This window comes from Myodes glareolus, chromosome 14 (genome assembly GCF_982192425.1).
Source record: "Myodes glareolus chromosome 14, mMyoGla1.1, whole genome shotgun sequence".
NCBI lineage: Eukaryota > Metazoa > Chordata > Mammalia > Rodentia > Cricetidae > Myodes > Myodes glareolus.
Window position 1 is genome coordinate 29,520,756 of NC_142039.1, and position 22,089 is coordinate 29,542,844.

At 44.0% G+C, this 22,089-nt stretch overlaps 1 protein-coding gene across 10 annotated transcripts in view; it reads right to left on the reverse strand.

Annotated features, from left to right (window-relative positions):
• Window positions 1-944: 944 nt before the first annotated feature.
• The window catches only part of Chrm3 (cholinergic receptor muscarinic 3), a 444,702-nt gene continuing 423,557 nt past the window's right edge, over window positions 945-22,089 (reverse strand). For all 10 annotated transcript variants that reach the window (XM_085699227.2, XM_048461024.3, XM_085699226.2 and 7 more), the window contains one exon: window positions 945-4,467. In XM_085699227.2, coding sequence (XP_085555353.1) covers window positions 2,682-4,467 — 1,786 coding nt within the window. In that variant the 3' untranslated portion in view covers window positions 945-2,681. The remainder of the gene's footprint in view (window positions 4,468-22,089) is intronic.

Consider the following 22,089-nt stretch of genomic DNA (forward strand, 5'->3'; position numbering starts at 1 on the left):
CTGTGAAGCTGTGATTCTTTGCCTGTCTGAAACACCTGGTGGTCCTAATAAAGAGCTGAATGGCCAATAGCAGGGCAGGAGCAAGGATAGGTGGGGCTGGCAGACAGAGGATAAATAGACAGAGAACCGAGCTGGGCAGTGGTGGCACACGCCTTTAATCCCAGCGCTCGGGAGGCAGAGACAGGCCTCTGTGAGTTTGAGGTCAACCTGGTCTACAAGAGCTAGTTCCAGGATGGGCACCAAAGTTATACAGAGAAACCCTGTCTCAAAAAACAAAACAAAATGACAACAACAAAACCAAAAACCAACCCAAAACAACAACAACACAACAACACAACAACAACAAAAAGGAGAAATGAGGAAGAGGGAGCAACTGGAAAGCAAGGGGCAGAGAACGCCAGGGGGCCAGCGGGTTGTGGAGTAAGAGTGAAAGTTAGATACACTTCTGTAAGAAAAGGAAAAAGCCCAGAGACAAAGGTAGTCGGGATAATTTAAGCTAAGAAAAGCTGTCAGGAAACAAGCCATGCTAAGGTCAGACAATAATAAGTAATAATAAGTTTTTGGCATTGGGACATTGGGGGAGGGCTGAAGAGGGGAGAGGAGAGGCAAGGAGGTGAGTAGAGAAAAATGTAGAGCTCAATAAAATCAATAAAAAAATGCAACAGGAAAAAAAAAGATTAAGTTTCTGTGTGCGATTTGTTTGGGAGCTAGGTGGTGGGCCCCCCAAAAAGCCACAAGAGCAAAAACAACCAACGACAGTGACAGGGCTTATGACCTGGAAGGAGTCAGGTGCTCTCGAATGTCAACCAGGTGATTTTTTTTTTCTTCTTAGCCACAGGGAAAAGCTTTAGTAGTCATGATTTAAGTGGCCCTTAAAGAATCACCATCCAAGGGCACAGCGGAGGGAGTCATATTTATCAACACTAAATAAACACATGGTGAAGTATGCATAAATATTCTTTATATAAACACGACACAACATTAAATAGTTCAGGTACAGACACACCACTGAGAACACATCCACTGATGTCAAAGTCGGCTGTAAACACCACCTCACCCTGAATACAAAAGCTCTGGGCTCACAACACGGATGGATGCCCTGCACAAGGGAAGGGTTCTCCACAGCCCTCCCATCCCCCCACCCACTCCCCACACAGTCCCAGCAGAAGGAAAAGAAGGAAGGAACCCAACAAATACAGCAGCCACAAGAACAAGAGCAGCAGACCCCTCCCCCAGAGAAAAGACGGTTGCACTTGGGGCAAGTCAAAGGATAATGCAAAAATCAATTGTCACAATGGGAAGAAGGAACTTTTGAAGCAATACTTTTTCGGAGTGCAATTCTTTCTTCAGAGGATGCGTGGCTTCCCGACACAAGCGATTCCCGGGTGAAGGTTATACAGTGACAACCGGAAGTCCTGGCTCTGGCTACATAACAGGAGGTAAGGCCTCCTTTCCTCCTGGAGGTGCCAAGGAGCAGGAAGTGAAATGCAAAACTTTCTGTCAGGCCCCTGGCACAGTATTTCCTTCGCTTTTCTGTGTAAATGTAGATATATTGCTGTATGTGACATTCAAAGGTGACTCTAGGATTGAGTTTCAAGCAGTTTAGATCCCAGATTCTGTTTAGAAACATTCAGATTTAGACGACGAAATTCAAACACGTACATAAGTTCATCCTTTTGAGCTCAGAGGGGCCCTAGTGTAGCTCTGCTGACAGAGCTAATAGCCAAGGAGACGGTATGCACTCAGAGTCCAGTCAAGACGAGGTGTGGACTGACCCTCGAGACTGTCCGTCTAGCACAGGTTTGTCGAGGAGGCCCGGCTTCTCTGTGCTGGATATTCTTCTTCAGGGTGGTTTGTGGGAAACAGCTCCAATGTCAAAAACCCAAACCCAAACACAACATTAAACTGGGCTTCATTCACTTTCAATCTCATATTAGGATCCTAGAGAGTTTCAGTGACCGAAGTACTGAAAGCATATACGGCAGGAACATTTGGCAAGTTCAGTGTTCCCCATCATGTTATGTACACTATGTGTGTGCGTGCTGAACTCACACATAGATAGGTATACACATATTCATATGCGATTTTGTTTGAAATTTGAACGGCACAAAACGGTACTTTACAAGAACCAAGAATCAAATCCACAAAGAGAGTTTAACAACACACCAAGAGGGGACGGAAGCTGATTGGGACAAGAGGTGCCAGCTCTGCAATGTACAAAATAACTCGGAACCACAGATTTCCAAGCCTGCCGTGCTTCACATGGGGTCTGGAGGGACACCTTGGGACCCTTGGGAAGAGCACATGGCAACTCGTGCAGGGAGGCTCACCTGTGATTTCAGAGCTAGTGGGAATGAAAAGACCTAGGCAAACCAATTTCAGAGGATACTTGCTTCAAGACAATATATTTTTTTTCTCTGTAAGAAAAAAAACACTTAAAAGTCTACTTCAGAATATATTTCTTTATATTCAGCAATATGTTTTTCTCTCTTTCCCGCTGAATTGGCATCTGGCCAACATCAGTTTATTCAATGGATCAGTAAACAGGCAGCTTCTCTCCTGTGTGGTTGATAAAAATCGCTTTATCACCATCAGGAATGGCCTCCCACCCGCGCCAGACTCCTGCTAGGCTTTGTGGGCTGATGTGCATGTGTGGTCATTGCTACTGACAAACCCTCTTCCTACAAGGCCTGCTCGGGCACTTGCTTGTGAAAAATGACCGACTGTCTTTGCTGGTACTGCTGTTTGCGTCTCTTCCGTTTGTCACACTGGCATAAGAGAAGCATCTTGAAGGTGGTTCTGAATGTTTTGTTGCACAGGGCATAGCACACGGGGTTCACGGTGCTGTTGATATAGCACAGCCAGTAGCCCAGATTCCAATAGGTTTTGGGTATGCAGCTGTCACAGAAGGTATTCACCAGGACCATGATGTTGTAGGGGGTCCATGTGATGATGAAGGCCAGCAAGATGGCGCTGAGCGTCTGGGCTGCCTTCTTCTCCTTGATGAGCGACATCCTTTTCCGCTTGGTGATCTGACTTCTGGTTTTTAGAGCAAACCTCTTAGCCAGCGTGGCTTCCTTGAAGGACAGAGGTAGAGCGGCCGTGGTCTTGTCCACCGAGGAGTTGGTTCTAGAGGTCTTGACTGTGTCCACGGCGGACTCTAACTGGATGGGAAGCTTGGAGAAGTCCTTCTGACAACTGTCACCGTCATCCATGCTTTTCTGGGCCTGGAGCTTATTGGCATTTCTTTCCACATCCACAGTCCCCAGGTCCTCATCCGGCACCTGCAGGTTGTCTGAGGAGGGTAGCTTGGTAGCGTTGAGGATGGTGTTGTGACCCGGCAGCTTGAGCACAATGGAATAGATGGCTCTGGTCTCCGAGCCAATGTCCTCTTCATCCGAGGAGGCAGAGTTTTCCAGGGAGGCAGCAGCGTCATTGTTATTCCAGCTGTCACTGCTACTATGGTCTTGGTCCATCTGCTCAACACTGGGCTTCCAGCTCTTGGTCGTGAACCAGAAGTGACAGCGGCCGTACTTTCTCCTGGATGAGCGCTTCATGCTTTGTTGTAGTTCATAGCTGCTGCAGCTTCGAGAACTGCCTGTGGGGTGGACAAAGTTTTCTGCCTCAGCTTCTGTGCCAGAGGCCTGGAGCCCAGCCAGCTCTTTGGTACGTTTTTCAGTTTCCTTATAGATCCTCCAATATAAAATAGTCATGATGGTGACGGGCATATAAAAGGCAGCAATCGCCGTGCCGAAGGTGATGGTGGGCTCACTCAGGAACTGAATGAAACATTCTCCAGGAGGCACAGTTCTCTTCCCTACAAAGTACTGCCAGAACAAGATGGCAGGAGCCCACAGGACAAAGGAGATGACCCAAGCTAGCCCAATCATCACACCAGCTCGTTTGGTTGTTCGTTTGGCTCGGTAGGTAAGTGGCCTTGTGATGGAAAAGTACCTGTCAAAGCTGATGACCAGCAGATTCATGACAGAAGCATTGCTGGCCACATAGTCAATGGACAGCCAGAGGTCACAGGCTAAGTTCCCCAGTGCCCAGCGGTTCATAATGATGTAGGTAGTGAACAGGTTCATGGAAATGACCCCGATGATGAGATCTGCACAGGCCAGGCTTAAGAGGAAGTAGTTGTTGACTGTCTTCAGCTGCTTGTTGACCTTAAATGCCACAATGACAAGGATGTTGCCAATGATGGTCACTAATGCCAGGAAGCCTGTTAAGAAGGCAATGAAGACTACTTGCCAGACGGTGTGACCCCCCAGAGGGTCGTTGGAGGTGTCGTTTGAGGAGAAGTTCCCAGCTGCTTGGGAAATGTTGTAGCTGCCCAAGTGAGTGACTGTCCCCAAGGGCAGCCCTGCCTCTGAGGAACTGTGAGCCCAGGAAGAGCTGATGTTGGGAAACAAAGGCAAGGTTGTGCTGTTCCTCTGCAAGGCCATTGTGACTCTCTGACATAGTCTGGGGAAGAAAGAAAAGACGAAGTTAGGAAAGATCTTTGTTCTGTTTGGCATTTTTTTTGGGGGGGGAGCAACTTACTTATTTTTTCATATATATGTTCTTATAAAGATTAAGTGTGATCTTTGACCATTACATACAGTTCATACTAAACACTATCAACCCCAGTTTCTCTTAACTCTCTCCCCTTTCTGTCTACCTGCCGCTTCTTTTCCACAGATCTTTCTTACATTACTGTCTACATTTTTGTTTTGAGGGAGGGTTTCAATCTGTAACCTAAGTAGGTCTGGAACTCACTCCTGAGCCTTCAAACTTGTGGCCTTTCTGTCTCAGACTTGCAGAGATGGAACGAGGTGGGTTTTTGTACTTGGTTTTGTATGGCCCACATTTAGGAAGTGTGTTACAAGCAACAAACTTCAAAGTAGCTGCATATGATTGAGTTAATTCTCTAATATGAAGGGCAGGAGTCAAGGGCATGCTGGGATCGATCTGTTCAAGGCAGAATAATTAGCAAAGGGATTGATCTTTGTGCTTTCCCTCACATGTGTACATACATTTCATGGAACACTGACATCAGACAAAACAGAGCCTAGCGACTCTGATTTATTTACTTCTCTCATTTTCACAAGGGCAAATGCTTATAGGGCAATTATTCGACCATAAGGTTACCTTCTTCCTGCTTGATAAATGGATGTGAGTTATTTGCATTTTATCTACCAGATAAAATGATGAACATTTAAATGATGAACATTTAGACATCTCAGACTTCAGACATAAGCAACATGAAGGTGATACCAGCTATTTAAGCCTTACTGGAAGGATCCAAGCCAACCCAAAGCAAGACAGAAAATTGTGTCCTCCATTTCACATAATCCTGTCTCTTTATTTCCATTGTTATTTATTTAGAAACAGGGTCTCATGTAGCTCAAACTGGCCTTACACATATTATATAGCCAAGAATGACTTTGAATTCTTATCCTTGAGTCTCTAATTCTGGAGTGTAAGTATTAAAGGCATGCTTCACCACATGTAGAATAAATGGGCCTGGGGAGCCTACCAGGATTTTCTGCATGGTAGGAGGGCACTTTCCTAACTGAGCTATATCCTTAACTCATGCCATTGTGTCTTTAAACATGATTGAAATATGTAATATACTGTTTTCTAAAAATAACATTTTATAGCACGCTCATTTCTTACATACTTTCTGAAGAGCCTAAACCTTCCCAAGGTCTTGCCCTCTGCAAAGGTTCTTGGAGTTAGTAGCTACGTTTCCTTCTTTTCTTCTGGGTCTGCACAGTAGCCCTGTTTGGAGGCTACCTTGCACCAACCAAGCCCCACTCTGTATCACAGATTGATACCTACAGCAACTTTTAGGGCCCCTTTCCACTGCGGCCTGGTCCAGGGCTCTGCACTCATGGGAACCGATCATGTTCTGGTGTCTTGTTTTCTTGCTTTATGACAGCCACGCCGATTTCATTACAAAGAAACATAATACCCAGAACTCCCAAGGCTTCTTGTCTGTTATCTTTTATTTTTCTTGCTAAGGGTGACACAGCAGATGTCTGTGCCTTGTCATTCCTTCAGTGTTCTCTCATGTCCAGCCTGATACTCTTACCAGCATGCTTTGAGATAGGCGTTTGCCACCTGACCTAGAGTCCTTGACCACAGTAATGGACTTCACACACACACACACACACACACACACACACACACACACACACACACAAGGTCATCAGTTTGATGAATTCACATGGATGCTGGGAAGAGAGAAAGTCTGTCTTTGGGGGTGCTGGGTTCTGTTCACCACCTTTGTGTCCATATACAAAATCCGAGATGTAAGTGAAGGCAGAAGAAAGATAGGAGGCAGGAGCATGATAGGATGGCGTCCTAAGAAAGAGACAGTCTGAGGGCCGTCCTTTCAAAACTAGACATAGCTATTACTAAATCAGCAGGACTCCCTTGACCTTGGTTATATAACCAAAATGTTCCCTTTGTTTCTTGGGAGATTGAAGGAAGGCTTTGATTACCACAGCGAACGATTCTTGATTAATCTGTTTGGTTAAAGTAACAAATGGATATTCTAGATCAGTCTCTATATCTAATCTATAAGTTGAGGATTATAGTTAATAAAGTTGTATTGTAATTTTCTTGTTAAAGCAAGTGGGTTTGAGCTGCTCTTACCACACATGCAATAATCTGCCGTAACAGATATGTAAATCTGGGTCACTACGGAAACCATTTGCTCCCTTAATATGGTGTGAATATCAACTATACAGGAAGAAATTTGTTCAAAAATTTTTTGTTGTGTTTGTTTATTTACTTAGCTTTTTGTATGTGTGTACATGTATTGTGGGTACATATGTCATGATGCATGTGTGGAGTTCAGAGGACATATAAATCTTACTATATAAATTCAAAACAACTGGATTTGTTCAGTTGATCAATTAGGTACCAAAGAATGTAAGAAATTTAGAAGTAAGGCTCAGGCTAGGTATTTTCTTTTAGTTTCTTTTATTCCACTAGTCCACAAAGCACCACAGTCCTCTGATCTATTCTAGAAAAGTGAGACAAAACTCTCAATTTAAAAAATCTTTAATTAGAAACTCTAAGTGATTTCCCGCTCCCCAAAAGTCTAAATTAATTATATTTCTTTAAAGTTTTTTTTTTAGACTTGTTTACATGTATGTGTTTTGCTTACTGTATGTGTACCACCTGTGTGCTTGGTACCCATGCCGGTCAAAAGAGGGTATTGAATTCCCTGGAACTGGAATTACAGATGGTTGGGAGCCAACAGATGCTGGCGATCAAACCTAAGTCTTGTGCAAGAGCAACAAATGCTCTTAACCCCCAAGCCATCTCTTCAGCCCCCTAATTCTACTTCTAAATTAGTTATTATTCTTTTTTCTTATCATGGCCCTGGAGGAACCTTAGCAGTCTGCAGCCATGTTTTCGAAAGACCAGTTTCCTGGCATCTTTTCTTTTTAGAATACATCATTCGCAGGGCTTGTTTTGGGTCTCTGCTTTCGACCAGAGTGGTCTGTTTTCCGTCAGAGTTCATTACAGCACGCCACATCTATGTCTTCATGAATGGACAGAAAGATCACATCAGGCCACTAGGTGGCAAAGTTGGCTCAAAGAACAACCTCGGTGCCAGAAGCTGCCTGAGCAGCAGGCCGTCCCTGAGCTTAGCTCAGTCATGCAGCGGAGGAGGGCATCAAACGGAGTGGACAGAGCTTTGCAATCAAACATGTCTTTAAAGGGAATCAAACTTGTGAACTTAGCCCTCGTATTCATTTCAAGCTGTGAGGAGGAGAGACGATGCCTAATATGGTACAGCAGTTCTTGTTGTGAACAAAACATTTCCGCATGCCAAAAGTGGGATAAATTCCACTTAAAAAGGAGAAAGCTTGTTTTTAAAAAGACGACGCATCAGACTGCCTCCCTGGTTGCTGCCTTTTATTAGCTTTTATTCGACGTGACAACAAAAATGTGAGATGCTTGGAAAAGGCCTCACATCAGTGCCGCCGAGGCCTGGCATCGGCTCACGAAATAACATAGTTTAACCTTAAAAACAAACATCCAAGTTGGATGACTGTGGATCTCCATGAGCACCTTTCAAGCCGAAAACATTTTTTAAAACTAGTCTTTAGAGAAATGGAATGAAGTCAAAATCAAACACGAGGGAGACCCCTTCACCCAGAGAGGGTTAGTGCACTGCCCCCAACATGTTCTTGAAGAGAGGAAGCTTTGGCAGTCTGAGACTTACTGTCCTTCTACATTCTGGAGGTCATTCAGTGTCATTTGCTCTGGCTGCTATGCTTTTGGGATGGAAAAGAAGTCATACTTTGAGAAAACACTCCTTGATCATACACAACCTTGGAAATATTTTTGTTTAAAGATCTCCTAGGGGGCTGGAAGATGGCTCAGTGGGTAAAGCCCTGGCCGCATGAGCCCGAGGACCTGAGTTTAGATAGCCCAGAGTCCAAGGGAAAAGTGGGCGCCACAGAGCACGCCTATGATTCCAGCTCTCCTATGGTGAGATGGGAGGCAGGCAGGAGGATCCCTGGAAGCTTATCGGCCAGCTAGCTTATTATACAGTCGCAGAACAACAAGGGACTCTGTCTCAAGCAAGGCAGGTGGGGATAGAAACCTGAGGTTGTCCTTTGACCTCCACCTGTGCCCTGTGGCATGTGTGTACCTGCACTCACACACATGAACATGTACGCATACACATATTCAACCACATAACTAAAATATATGTGCATATGTAAAAATAGCAGAGAAAGTTCCCACAGTTTGGACTGAAGATTTAGGATATGTCAATACACATACTACAAAGTCACCCAGCGAAGACCATGCAATTGCCCCACTACTGTTTATGCTATTGCTACTAGCAAGTTTTATTCCTTATGTTTCTTTAAAGGTCCATACTTCTCAGACTATCTGTCCTTATAGCCCCACATGCCCCACATTTCTGATTTCCACGAATGCTTCCATGTGTTTACATACCCCAACTGATACATGTTTGTACACACACTGCAAGTCTGAAAAAAAAAAACAACCCAAAAAGTAGAAGCAGTGTGTGAGGTAGACAGAGGAAGTCCTGTTGCAGCATGTGAGAGTCAGGAGATGTCCCGAACACTAACACCTGGCAGGTCAGAAAGCCCTCTGATCTTGTTTACACATTATAAAATGTTTACGCATTATAGAAAATACAGACGATACTATCTGAGGATCAGATGGAAATGATACAAAACACCCAGCACAGCCAGCCTGATTGATCCACAGCACTTTCTTAGAAATGGAAAGATTAATTGAATGCTCCTCCCTGACTAGTTATGGAATGGTCTTTTGTAAGATTTACAAAAGCTCACTTTTCAATGAGTCTAAAGAGACGTTTCTTACTTCAGGAGGCTCTTCCCCTAGGGGGACGTTTGGCAATGTCTGGAGCTGTTACTCCTGTAACGACTTGAAGAGAATGTGTTACTGGCATCTAGCCGGTAAATGGTAGGGATGCTGCAGACACAGGACAAAGAACTGTCTGGTTTCAAGCGTCAATAAGACTGAGATGGACAAATCCTGGCACTAACAGAGATGAAAGAGGTTCAGAAAAATGTTATAATATTCTGTTTTGCCAGGAAAAATCTGGAAAATATCCTGGTACTCATTAATGTGGCAAATTCTCATCAAGAATCAGCTCTGGGGGTGGTGGTGGAGCAGCTTCGTAATACGTTTGCCTTCCAAATCCAAAGCTGCCATGTATTCCCCAGGAGCATGTAAGAAAAGGTAGTTGTGGTTACACACACGCGTCACCGTAGCTCTGGGGAGGTGGATTCCTTGGGCTTCTTGGAAGCCAGGCTTGCCTTACCTCAGTGAACTCTAGGCTAGTGAGAGACTGTGTGTCAAAAAGAAGGTGGGGTTGGTGATATGGCTCAGCAAGCAAAGGCACTTGCCGTGTAACCTCAGCGACCTGAGTTAGATTCCTGAAAGACATGTAAAAAAGTCAGATATAGTGGTTTACATCTCTGATCCTGGTCCCAGCCCTCTTATGGGGAGAACTGTGGTGGACAAGTCAGGATAATCAAGCTATTATATGCAAGGCAATAGCAGAAATAACAAAAGAGACCCTGCCTTAAAAACAACGTAAAGGGACTGGATAGATGGGTCAGGAGTTAAGAAAGCTCACTGCTCTTTTGAGGGACCTGGGTTCAATGTCAAATACCAACATGGTGGCTCATAACTGTCTGAAATTCCAGTTCCATGGGATCCAATGACTCTTCTAGACACTGGAGGTACCAGGCACAAATAACCTGGCACCCACTTATACACATAAAATAATAAAATTGAAAAAAAAATCCAAAGTGGAAGTAAAGAACCCTTGAAAAGTTTTTCTCTGGTTTCTGCCGGTACATCGGTGCACTCCTGCACAGGTACACACGCACACACAGTGAAACAAAACAAAATGCAAGGTGGATAGCACGTGTCGGACCATAGCTGAGGTTGTGCACACACATACAGAACCCAGGAATGGCACAAGGCAAGCTGGCTCCTCTGTCTAGGGCTGACCTCGGCTCTAGCAAGCACAATTTCAAACAATACGTGTTTATAAAGCAGAGAGCAGGAACCCAGGCCTCCTGCCCTGGCCTCTCATTCTCAGCCCCCTGAGGTAACCACAGGCAACAGTTTACTTAATAAGTAAATATTTGTTAGGAGAATGGAGTGTCCTTCCAAAATGTGGTCTTCTGCAGAATTATGCATGCATATTTTAAGCACTTAGTTCATGCCAGGCCCTGTTGTACACATATGTATTAAGCCTTCCAGTCCTTGCTTCCTTGCTGTGAACGGAGTTAGTTACTGAACTGTCACTGGAGAAGATGGAGGTATTGAGAAATCTCGTGGCGGCCCTGGGTCACACAGCTCGAATTAAGAGTTGATTCAAGGACTGAGGAGATAGCTCAGCTGGTCATAGGCTTCCTGTGCAAGCAGGAAGAGCTGAGTTCCATGCCCAGAATCTGTGTGAAAATCTAGGCTTGGTGGTGTGTGCTTTAATCCCAGTACTGGGGAAGTGGAGACAGGGGGCTTCCAGGGGTCCTCTGGACTAGACTGTCTGGTAAGTTCCTTGCCAGTGAGAGACCCTGCCTCAAGAAACAAGGTAGAGAGTTATTGAGGAACAATACTTGAAGTTATCCTCTGGAATGTGTATTTTGTGTGTGTGTGTGTGTGTGTGTGTGTGCGCAGGTGCGCATACGCACACACACTTGATCAGACAGGTATGCCTGTACACATAGGTACACATACATATGTACGTTCAAAAATTCTTTAGAAATCAGTTTTAGAATGCCTATGGTTAACATGAGGTAGATGTCAGTAAGTAAATTTCCAGAGGATCAACATGAGAGACATATGGTTTCATTAAGATGACTCATTTTCTTAGAGAAGCCAATAAGACACAGAAAAATTGGGCTGACTCCAACCAGGTGAGGGCAGCCTTCTCTTAAAATCAAAGTGAAATCGTTCTGAACGAGAAGAAATGGAGAAGAGGAGACATGAGGAGGTAAAGCCTCACTTGTAATAGGCAAAGGTGGAGCAAATAATTTCATACACAGCCATGAGATTAAACATTATTGTGGGAAGAATAAGCAGCCATGAGAATCAAGACAAGATAGTATAATTTTAACAAGATGGAAGACGAGTCCTGGCATACACACGTTTACCTAAACACATACATATACCTAGGTCATAGGAGGTGAGCACTGTAACTTCTGCTTGAAGTACAAAAAAACCCAGATGCACCCAGTGGTTAAAAGACCCCTTCTAAGAGCTCACTGCAAATGCAGAACCCAGGGCAGCACACAGGACACAGGCAGGCTGGCTCCTCTGTCTAGGCCTGACCTCTGCTCTCGCAAGCACAATTTCAAACAATACGTGTTTATAAAGCAGAGAGCAGGAACCCAGGCCTCCTGCCCTTGCCTCTCATTCTCAGCCCCCTGAGGTAACCACGGGCAGCAGTTTACTTAATAAGTAAATATTTGTTAGGAGAATGGAGTGTCCTTCCAAAATGTGGCCTTCTGCAGAATTATACATGCATATTTTAAGCACTTAGTTCATGCCAGGCCCTGTTGTACACATATGTATTAAGCCTTCCAGTCCTTGCTTCCTTGCTGTGAACGGAGTTAGTTACTGAACTGTCACTGGAGAAGATGGAGGTATTGAGAAATCTCGTGGCGGCTCCGGGTCACACAAGCTCGAATTAAGAGTTGATTCAAGGACTGAGGAGATAGCTCAGCTGGTCATAGGCTTCCTGTGCAAGCAGGAAGAGCTGAGTTCCATGCCCAGAATCCGTGTGAAAATCTGGGTTTGATGGTGTGTGCTTTAATCCCAGTACTGGGAAGTGGAGACAGGGGGCTTCCAGGGGCCCTCTGGCCAGTCAGTCTAGACTGTCTGGTAAGTTCCTTGCCAGTGAGAGACTCTGCCTCAAAGAGCAAGGTAGAGAGTTCCTAAGGAACATGATTTGAGGTGTGGGCGTGCGCTCGCTAACTTTCTCTTTCTCTCACTTAACAGCATGTTACAGACATTGTTCTTATTTGGTGCCAATAAGCCTTAGTGTCACACATGTTTGGAAAGGCGCAAGGGACCATCCAGGATCCAGCAGCTGGCACACCATGTCCTTGCCTCAAATGGAATTTCCAGGGCAGTAGAGAGCATGAGATACTGTGTTTGCTAAAAACTCCTCTAAACGAAATGTTGCAGACCTCAGCATCAGTGAGGCCAACACAAATCTCAAAAATCCTTCCAAAAATAAAATAGCTGGTTTCCAGAACAATCTCTCCTCACTAGCTCCTTACTGTGTTAGTGGGGAATGGAAGCCTCACGTATCAGGTTCTCGTGTTAGGTGAACCAGACACCAATCGTCCGCTCCACATTCCACAACTGAGCAGCATATCCAAGAGATGAACGGATACAAAAGGATTCAGATGAAGCAGATGATGGACCAGGAGCTTACAGCCATATTCATTAAACACCGAGGGCATGTGAAGACGGTGATTAAAGTGTAAAGCGTAAATTAAGTTTCTTAAATTTGGTATGTAAGCATTGAAGATGGGGGTTTTTAACCGCTGAAAACACTCTCTGTGGAAATGAGAATGGAGAAATTTGTGAGAACCAAAATAAAATAATAATAAAATGTATATTTTGGCAGCGCTGGTGCCATTAAATATTTGAAAACAATGACCTCTTGTTTTGAGTTTCCTGTATCAACTGGAAACCAGAGCTCAAGCGAGTGTGAATTCTGGCCCTCTGGGACTCAGAGCAAAGCAGCAAGGAAGAAAGCTGAGCCAGCCAAACAAACAAATAAAAAACCAAAACACAGGAGGGATAAGACTGAAGAAAATTAAATACCCAAGGTGTGAAATCAATACAAATAGATTCATTCAGGCTGAAAAAGAAGAGATTCTAAGATAAGGAAACAGAAAGTGCTAACTCCCCGTTGAATGCCGAAGTTTGGTGCCGAGAATTATCCTCAGAAGTCTCCATCACACTGCACATGTTCCGACTGACACATGACTCGCTCCCTGGGCTGCGCACAAGCTTTCTGCCATGATGAATGTGTTCGTATAATATATTTCTTCCCCCTCTGAGTTCCGTTAGTGCCAGGCACACAGCCTGTGGCTCTACATGTCACAAGAGGGCTGGGCAGGGAAGGGGGGGAGCTTCAGACCTAGTCACACAGGTTTACAAGCCTGCACTGTGCTGGCTCCCTGCTCGGGTAGCTTCACCTTCTGAGGCTCACCCTTCACTCTCCCAGGACCGTCCATGTAAAGCAGAGAATTCAGTGGCTTAGATGTCGTAAAACCTCTGTCAAATGTTGTTATAGACTTTATCTTCATTACTATTATTTTTATTTTAAGTTACATCTTTTTTTAAAACAACTTATTTAAAAGTTTTTTTTTTTTTATTTTACATACCAACCGCAATTCCCCCTCTCTCTTCTCCTCCTGCTTCCTACTTTCCACCCACCCAACCCCCTATCCACTCCTTGGAAAGGGTAAGGCCTCACATGGGGTGTCAACAAAGTCAGGCATATCAAGTTGAGGCAGGGCCAAGCCCCTTTAAGTTACATCTTATTTGTTTGATTTTTTTTTTATTATTTGTGTGTACGTGTGTGTGTGTGTGTGTGTGTGTGTGTGTGCGCGCGCGCGCGTGTGTGTGTGCTCACTCACAGGCGTGCTTGCCCACGTGTGTGCATATGGAGGCCAGGATGTCAGGTGCTTTTGTCCATCAATCTTTACTTTACCTTTTTATTTTTTTTTTAAAGACCAGTGCCTTTCGCTGAAACAGTTTGCTATTTCAGCTAGACTGCCTAACCACTAGCCTCCAGTGATTCCCCCAGGTTCCTTCCAGCCACAGGACAGTTTTAGGGCTGCAGGAGTGTCCAGCCATGCTTGGTTTTAACAAGAGCACTGGGGATCTGAACTCAGGTCCTCATGCTGGTGCGGCAAAAGCTCTTAGTCACTGATGCACCTCTCCAGCCCCCAGAGATGATGTCTTGATACTGCAGACAATTCACATACTGCAGGGGAGTGGCTAATCTTCTATGGAGAAGCTGAATTTTATTTTTTACTAACGGTAACTTGCAGATTGAAATGATTTTAAAACCAAGAGGTGGTGGCGCACACCTTTAATCCCAGCACTTGGGAGGCAGAGGCAGGTGGATCTTTGTAGTTCAAGGCCGGCTTGGTCTTCAGAGTGAGTTTCAGGACAGCCAAGGCCACATACATACTCTGTCTCAACACCCACCCCCCCAAGTTTTAAAAGTCCTTTCGATGTCAGATTCAATGCGTTATATTACATTTTGACTGCACTTTCACATGGCATGTTCTTTACTGCCTTGCTAGATTTCTGACTCTACAGCATTATCCAGCTATAATAATCGATATTGCCCACTATATAGTAAGCATTTCCATATGCCACTCGGTATATGTCACCTAAATTCTTCGATCTAAAGTCTTATATCTCTGGAATGCAGCATTTTATGTATGAGGACACAAAAAGACTCTAAAGGCCTAAGACAAAGCTTGCGTAAGACATCTTTACCTGGCTAAGTAGCAGTGGTTGGATGGGGGCTGTGAATATTGGATTCTGAAACTTCACTAAAACTCTCTCCATGAATGGGTTAAGGAGGTCCACCCCTAATTGGGACCCCCCACTCCAAACTTCCCTCCAGCCCTGTGGGCAGCTGACGGCAGCTGGGGGAGGGAAGGGCAGTTTTAGTCTTGTGGCCCATAGTAGATTGCCCATGCTCCAGAGGATGGCGCCCTATACCCATGTGTACATGGTCAGCACTAATTGGCCTCAGTGGACCCTAAAGGAGGAGGGGGAAGAAAAAAGATGGGAAGTTGGGAAGGGGATGTGGAGGGGTCTGTGAGAAATTGGAGGGACTGCAGAGGGCCAATAAGATCTAAACACAATGCATTTGTGTATAAAATTACAGAATACTTAAAAATAAACAAGACTCCAAACCTCTCTCCACCACTTTAAAATCCCTCCAACTGACAGGACCCTGGGTCCTCTTGTAGTCATTAGCCACCTGATTGCTTTCACCTTTGTCTATCCATCCCCGCTCTAACTCACGGCTGATCTGGCTTTTCCTTCTGATGACAGAACCAGCAAAGGTGTCGCGAGAGAACTCAGAGTTCAGGACCCTTCCTGATTTCCTTTAATTCTTCTTTTAAAGATTATAATTATAAACACAGATGAATCGCACAGATGAGCCTTGTACTATTTTCGTGCGTACATGTACTGTGCACCAATCATGTCTATTCCGACTTCTGTTGGTGTTTGAGTTTAAACTCCTGGCAGCAAGCACTACCCGTCGTGGCAACCCTGCCCCATCTCTGTGCTCCTGGCTCTTGGGCCAGTTTGCAGATTAAAACTGCTTATGCTTCTGATGTGGCCATGAATATAAGCTCAGCTCATCCCAACTAGGAGTGGTCACTCAAGACCAACTGGATAAAACACTAACCCTTCGAAACACTGAACAAACGAGTGGGCCAGATTAGAGCCAGCAGTTCACTGTGGCTATGACAAAGGGCGCTGTTCTGCACCACTGGCCAAGCCTGGTTGAATCTGTGCACAGGCCATTGGTTGATAGCACTCAAGACTGAATGGAAAAGAATTCTCTGACCTGACTTTATAGGAAAGCAGTGTTAAGATGGTGGCTCCCCTTCCATTGGTCCTGGCAAATCAGCAAACTGGAGCATGGGAAACCATTGAGATTTAGGGAAGTGAAGTAGTACATCCCCGGGCTTTTTGGTGAAGGTATTGATAAATGCGTCAGAATTAATGGAAGGCTACAGGTGTCTGCTACATCCTGTCTATTTCTCCCTGTAATTCCCATTGAAAAAGGAGTACTGGCCTCACAGTATGCCTCCATTGACCATCTAGAGCCTCATTTCAAGTATTTTTTTCAACCATAAAACATGAAAAGTCTCCCTTCTTTTCTTCTCTCTCCTAGGTTCCTCCTGAACCCTTGGTCATGTATCCCAGGCCAGCCTCAAACTTACCATGTAGCCCAGAAGAGTTTTGAACTCCTGATCTCTCTGCCTCTACCTCCTAAATATTCAGATTACAGGCGTTCTCCACCATGCCCAGCTAAAACACAGATTTTTTTAAATAAAAGTCTTTTAAATAAAATTTGTATTTCAAAATATTCCCACCAGGGGTAGATACAGACTTTGTGGAGACTGACGCTTATGTAATTTTGCTGTCTGCTCTGTTAAGAAAATGCACACAAAAATCACGAATATGAAATGTCATCATTCTCTTCTCTCTCAGGAGCCCTTGTGAGGGGACATGAAGTTTTAGCTTTATTACCTGAACAGTGCATTTTCTCTCAAGTTCCGAAATAAATCTAGATGATCTAGTTATTGTTAAGAGATGGAAAGTTTGAAAAAAGTTGTGCGTATAACAAAGAAGCTGAGAGTCCTCGAGTTCCTGAACTAGAGGTCCTGAAATTCTTTTCCAAAATATCTTGACAGATGCAAATAGCATTTTGGGTCTTCTAATGCTGTGAGGGGTGTGTAATGAATTCCTATAGATTAGGTTGCTGAAGGCTTCATTAGCTTTTAAAATGGTTTGGGAACCCACAGTTCCAACTGAATGCCATCAAATGTCATATTCAACCAAGACAGAGGAAAGAGAAAAAAGGAGAGTGGGTTCTCTTTGCTAGCTAGCTATCGTCACTGGGAAGAACCTGGTTGTAACTAAGGGAGCGTTAATGAACCCTGTCGCATAACTAGTTGTTAAATGGGGACAAAGGGACAAATCAGTACAGGTATGTAACTTGAGCGGGATTAGTTTTTCTAACAATAATAAAGAATAGGAAGAGGTAACTGAGAAAATATAGAGTGCTTCTGGAAGGTTGTTTATATCTGGCACTAGGTAACTCAAGCCAACACTAGTCAGGTTTCACGGAACATCATTAGCATATCCAGCTGCAGGATTTACGTTGACTCCCAAAGAAAGGACAGATTCAACCAACCTAAAATACTTTATTAGAGACCTGGTGGTAAATGCTAGTGGAATTCTCACGTGATAAGCAATCTGCAAGTCATGCGTATGTGATTGGATGGGTGGGAATTGAAAAGACTGCTTACAGCTACACAGTTTATTTAAGAAAACTTCTGGCTGGATGTTATAGTCTATGACTACTGAAGGAAGAAGGTGCATAGATGACATTCAAACTGATTCCAGAAAATATTTAAGTCAGATATGATAATGAGGCAGGAGAGCCAATCCTGGGAAATGATCTCCATGGAAACATCTATTTTTTTCTTCCCTATGATATTTTAAATTAGAATACATATCCACTAGGGCTGGAGGAATCTACCCCAAAGTAATATGGCCTCTATATGTCTTTTTTTCCAAAGATGGTGATACTTTCTACTGGCCAACTGTGGTTCCAGATTTGGTTTGGTGCTGAGTACAACTTTAGCCTTCTCTTCTCTTGTCACACCAAGGTCTGGCTATGACTGAGACTACAACTCAAAGTTTGGGTCCTGCTTCAGGAACCAGGAATCATTCCCATCTTTGTTGTCTCAAACATATCACCACCATGTGACGTTCAGTGTCTTGAAATAGTGATAGCACCTTGTAAAAAAAACGAGGGGGTCAGCTTCCACGATTAAATGTTCTAACGGAATTTGGTTGGTCACTTAAGAAACAGTGATGAGAACAGTTGGGAATATCATTGGGGACATCTTCATTAACAGCCTCCTCTCGAGAAGCTAGGGAAGAATCAGGAAGGGGGGTGTTGCTGTTAGACAGATCAAATGAGGGGAGTGTCCTAGGAAGAAATTTAACTCAGCGAACTTGGATTAGTTACTTATTTAGTAGAGTCCTTGCCTCTTCCCAGGATGACTCCTATGAAGGAGATGATGATTCCCTGTGGGGCTCTTAAGGCAAAGCCAGTGTAGTTTAGAGAGGATTAATGGCCTCTTCCCCATACACAGGAAGCCCTGTGGAAGTGTGCCCGTGTTTGATTAAAGCACAATATCTTGTTGTAGTGCTTTTTTCAGAAAGTCATTGTTTGGGACCAGAGTTATCATGCGCTACTAAAATACATACTTATTTAGGAAGAAAACCATGATGTGATATCACTCACAAGGTAGAAGGATGATCCAGACAGCCAACAGATTAACTCAATCACTTTACCTTGACTCAGAAGAGTGGTGTCTGGACTACCCAGTATCAATTATCATCAAGGGGTTACTTTTCAGATATGTGAATTTGGACAACTCAAAATTCTGAGGATGGAAACAGGCCATTTATGTTTGAAGACGCCTTCCATCCATCTCATCTTTAGTAGAATCCAGGTACACTCATATCCTGGGCAGCTTGTAGGGTATCGATTATGTGTTTCTTTGAAAGTCCCTGTTAGAATTTCTCCCATGCTCCCGACGAGTTATCCCCAGGCATTCTCTCGAGTCGTCCCCCAAGCCCAGTTCTTGCCAGTCAAATTCCGAACAGGCAATCAAAATATTAGGTGGTCAGTAGAAGGCAGGAATCAGAAACAATAGCAGAGTTCAGCAAGTCACGCCATGTTCATCGGAGACTCAGCTTTGGCTTTGCTTTTCTATCTACCACTTAAGGATGCTCCATGCATCCTCTATTAGAATTTGGAATCCTGAAATTTTGAGGGGTATATTAAATTGACATATATAATAGTGGGTCTCATTATGAAATTTTCATACATGTATATAATGTGTTTGGGAGTAATATTTGCTCCCATTATTCTCTTCTATCCACCACTCACTCTTGCTGATTTCCCCCTTCTTAACTAATCTCCTTCTGGATTCATGTTATGTGTGTGTGTGTATGTGTGTGTGTGTACATGTGTGTGTGTACATATGCAAGCTCATGTGTATGTATGTGTGTGTGACTCATGAGCTTCAATAGGATTGTTTACAGGAGCGTGTGAACCTTACAAGTGCCTATACCACTGAAAAAAAATCTCTCTCTCCAGCAACAGTTATATGTGTATTTATTTACTTTCTCATGATTATGGCAGTAACAAGTTCAAAATCAAAGAATTCCCAGGATCATGCTTCCTCCAAAAACTTTAGGAGGGTTTCCAGTCTGGCTATTCTGTTTCCAGTGGCCTGACCACATCAATTCAGTCCTGCCTCTCTAAACACACTGCCTCTCTTCCTTCTTTGTGTGTTTCTGATGGAGACACTTGCCATTGGGTTTAGGGCCATCATGGATAATCCAGGATAATCTGGTCTCAAGCTCCTTTATTTGATTACATCTGCAGAATCTTTTTGCAATATGGTTTTAGGATTAAGGGCTGGAATATCAACCCACCACAGTAAATATAACAAAAAATGCAGATGTGTTGGTTTTTGGATAATAGAACTTTGTCATAAGTGTGTGCCTATTGATGTAGTTTATCTTTTCATGTGATAAATACATTTCCTTCAGAACTGTAGGTAAGGGCTTTTTTCTTTGTTTAAAAAAAGACAATTAAAATTAGGACTGTTTTAAAAAGACACGCACTTTCAATACTCTCCCCCCACAGAACTCCTAAAGGACAAAAAGATTGAGATGGGGCTGCTTACACAAATGTAAAATGTAAGTGTCAGAAAAACAGGTTGCAATCAGTCAAGTTATTCATGTGCTTAAACAGGAATTAATTTGTTGTGCGTAATTTGTTGAGCCTAATGGTTGAACACGCACCCAGAGCTGGGCTGCATGGGCAAATACACATGATAGTTCTGTGCTTTGGGATGAGTTATTTCATCTCTGCCTGCTTTAGTTCCTTCACCCATAAAATAAGGAGAAGGAAGGCTATGTAAATGTGGAACTGACGGAATGGAAAGGATTAAGGCGGCTGTTAGCACGCCCAGCTCACAGCGTGCGAATGGCATTGGCTTAAACATACATTAAAAACGTGCTGACCTCTGTGAACACTTGGGATGATCCAGACAAATAGCACACTGCATTCTGTTAGATAAGAAAAAGGGTTAAACAGCCCACACAAATAAGTGGACTTAACTGTGATGCTGCTGAGGAAATAGTCAAGGCGCAGAGCTGGTGAAGTGTGGGTAAATAGTATGTGGGGCTATTTCATATCATTCTAGACAAAGATGACTCTGCAATGAAGCGATATTTAACTCAAGGATTAAAGGGGAAAGAAGTGGTATCAGACCTCCCGGGGGAGAAATTTGTCTGAATAAACTAGATTGCATCGTATTTCACGGGCACGAATCCAGGAACAAAGGCCTCATGCTGTCGAGACTCCGAGGGGCTGGTGGTGCCCTTTGTGTATCGTGTGTGTGAGGTGGAAACACGCAGGGAAATCTGATCGTGGAGACTACTCCTCACATTGGAACAATTTGCACATGTATTTCCTACTAGACTAAGACGGAGGGAATCCCGACTGCAAAAGAAGTCCCAGAGCTGAGGAGTCCCTAAAATCAATCAAATATGGGGGTTTACTTCAGTTCTCCACAGATTTATTGAGCATCTACTTTATGCTCTGCATTGGGGGCCACAGAGTGCATGTTTTCTGTCATATGCAGAATCCAGAGTTTTGGGGAAAGATATTTGAAAGTAAAAGGAGGACTTATTTGAAAAAGCAAGGGAAGTAGCACAAGAGAGGTGGAGAAACGGGAGGGGGTGAAAATAATGGAAGTGTAGGGCACACAAGGGTGGGAAGGTGAAACCATTATTTTGAACATTAAATATTTGCTAAGAAATGAACTTAAAAATCTTGTGTGTTTCTGGTCTGCGGTAGGTCGAACCTAAGAGCGCTAAGCCCAGGGACCCAGAGGACTGACCAGCTCAGTGTCTGAGGCACACAGAATCCCCGACAAGTGCCAAATGATCAGTGTCACCCCCAGAGGAACTCTTCATTCAAAGCCAGATAAAAATGACACGGCAAATAGCAGTCGCTTGCAGGCTGAAGCAGCTGCCGCTCATTAGCATACGATGTGGGGCGAGCAGTTATCTGTTCCTGGTAGGCTGCAGTGTTCTCGCGGGTAAAGTGAGGACACAGAAGGACATAATTCGGCAGAACTGGGAGTCTCCGAATTCCCAAACTGCACTTGGCTGTCTGTCTTAATTTTCCAGCTCCCTGATCACCTGTTGGCATGAGGCCAGTCCCGTTCAGTCCCCTACGTCCACATGTCTAGGACATTACAAATGACCCAGTTCTTCTTAGTCCTTCTAGGAAAAGCAATCTTTGGGGCTGGGGAGATGGCTCGGTGGGTAAATGTGGTTGCCGTGCAAGCCTGACAAGTAAAGACTTGGTGCGGGAGAATTATCTGTATTCTGTCAATCATATTTTAATAAAACGCTGATTGGCCAGGCAGGCAGTATAGGCGGGAAAGCCAGACAGGAAGTAGGGGTGGAGCAAAGAGACTGGGAGTATTCTGGAAGGAGAAGCTCTCTCTCAGCGATTCCTGTCCAGACCACCGAAGAGGCAACATGTAAACTGTCACACTGAGAAAGGTACTGAGCCCATGTGGCTAAAATAGATAAGGATAATGGGGTAATATATGTTATAAAAGTTAACAAGAAGCCTGACCTAATGGGCCAATCAGTTTATAACCTTATGGAGTCCTG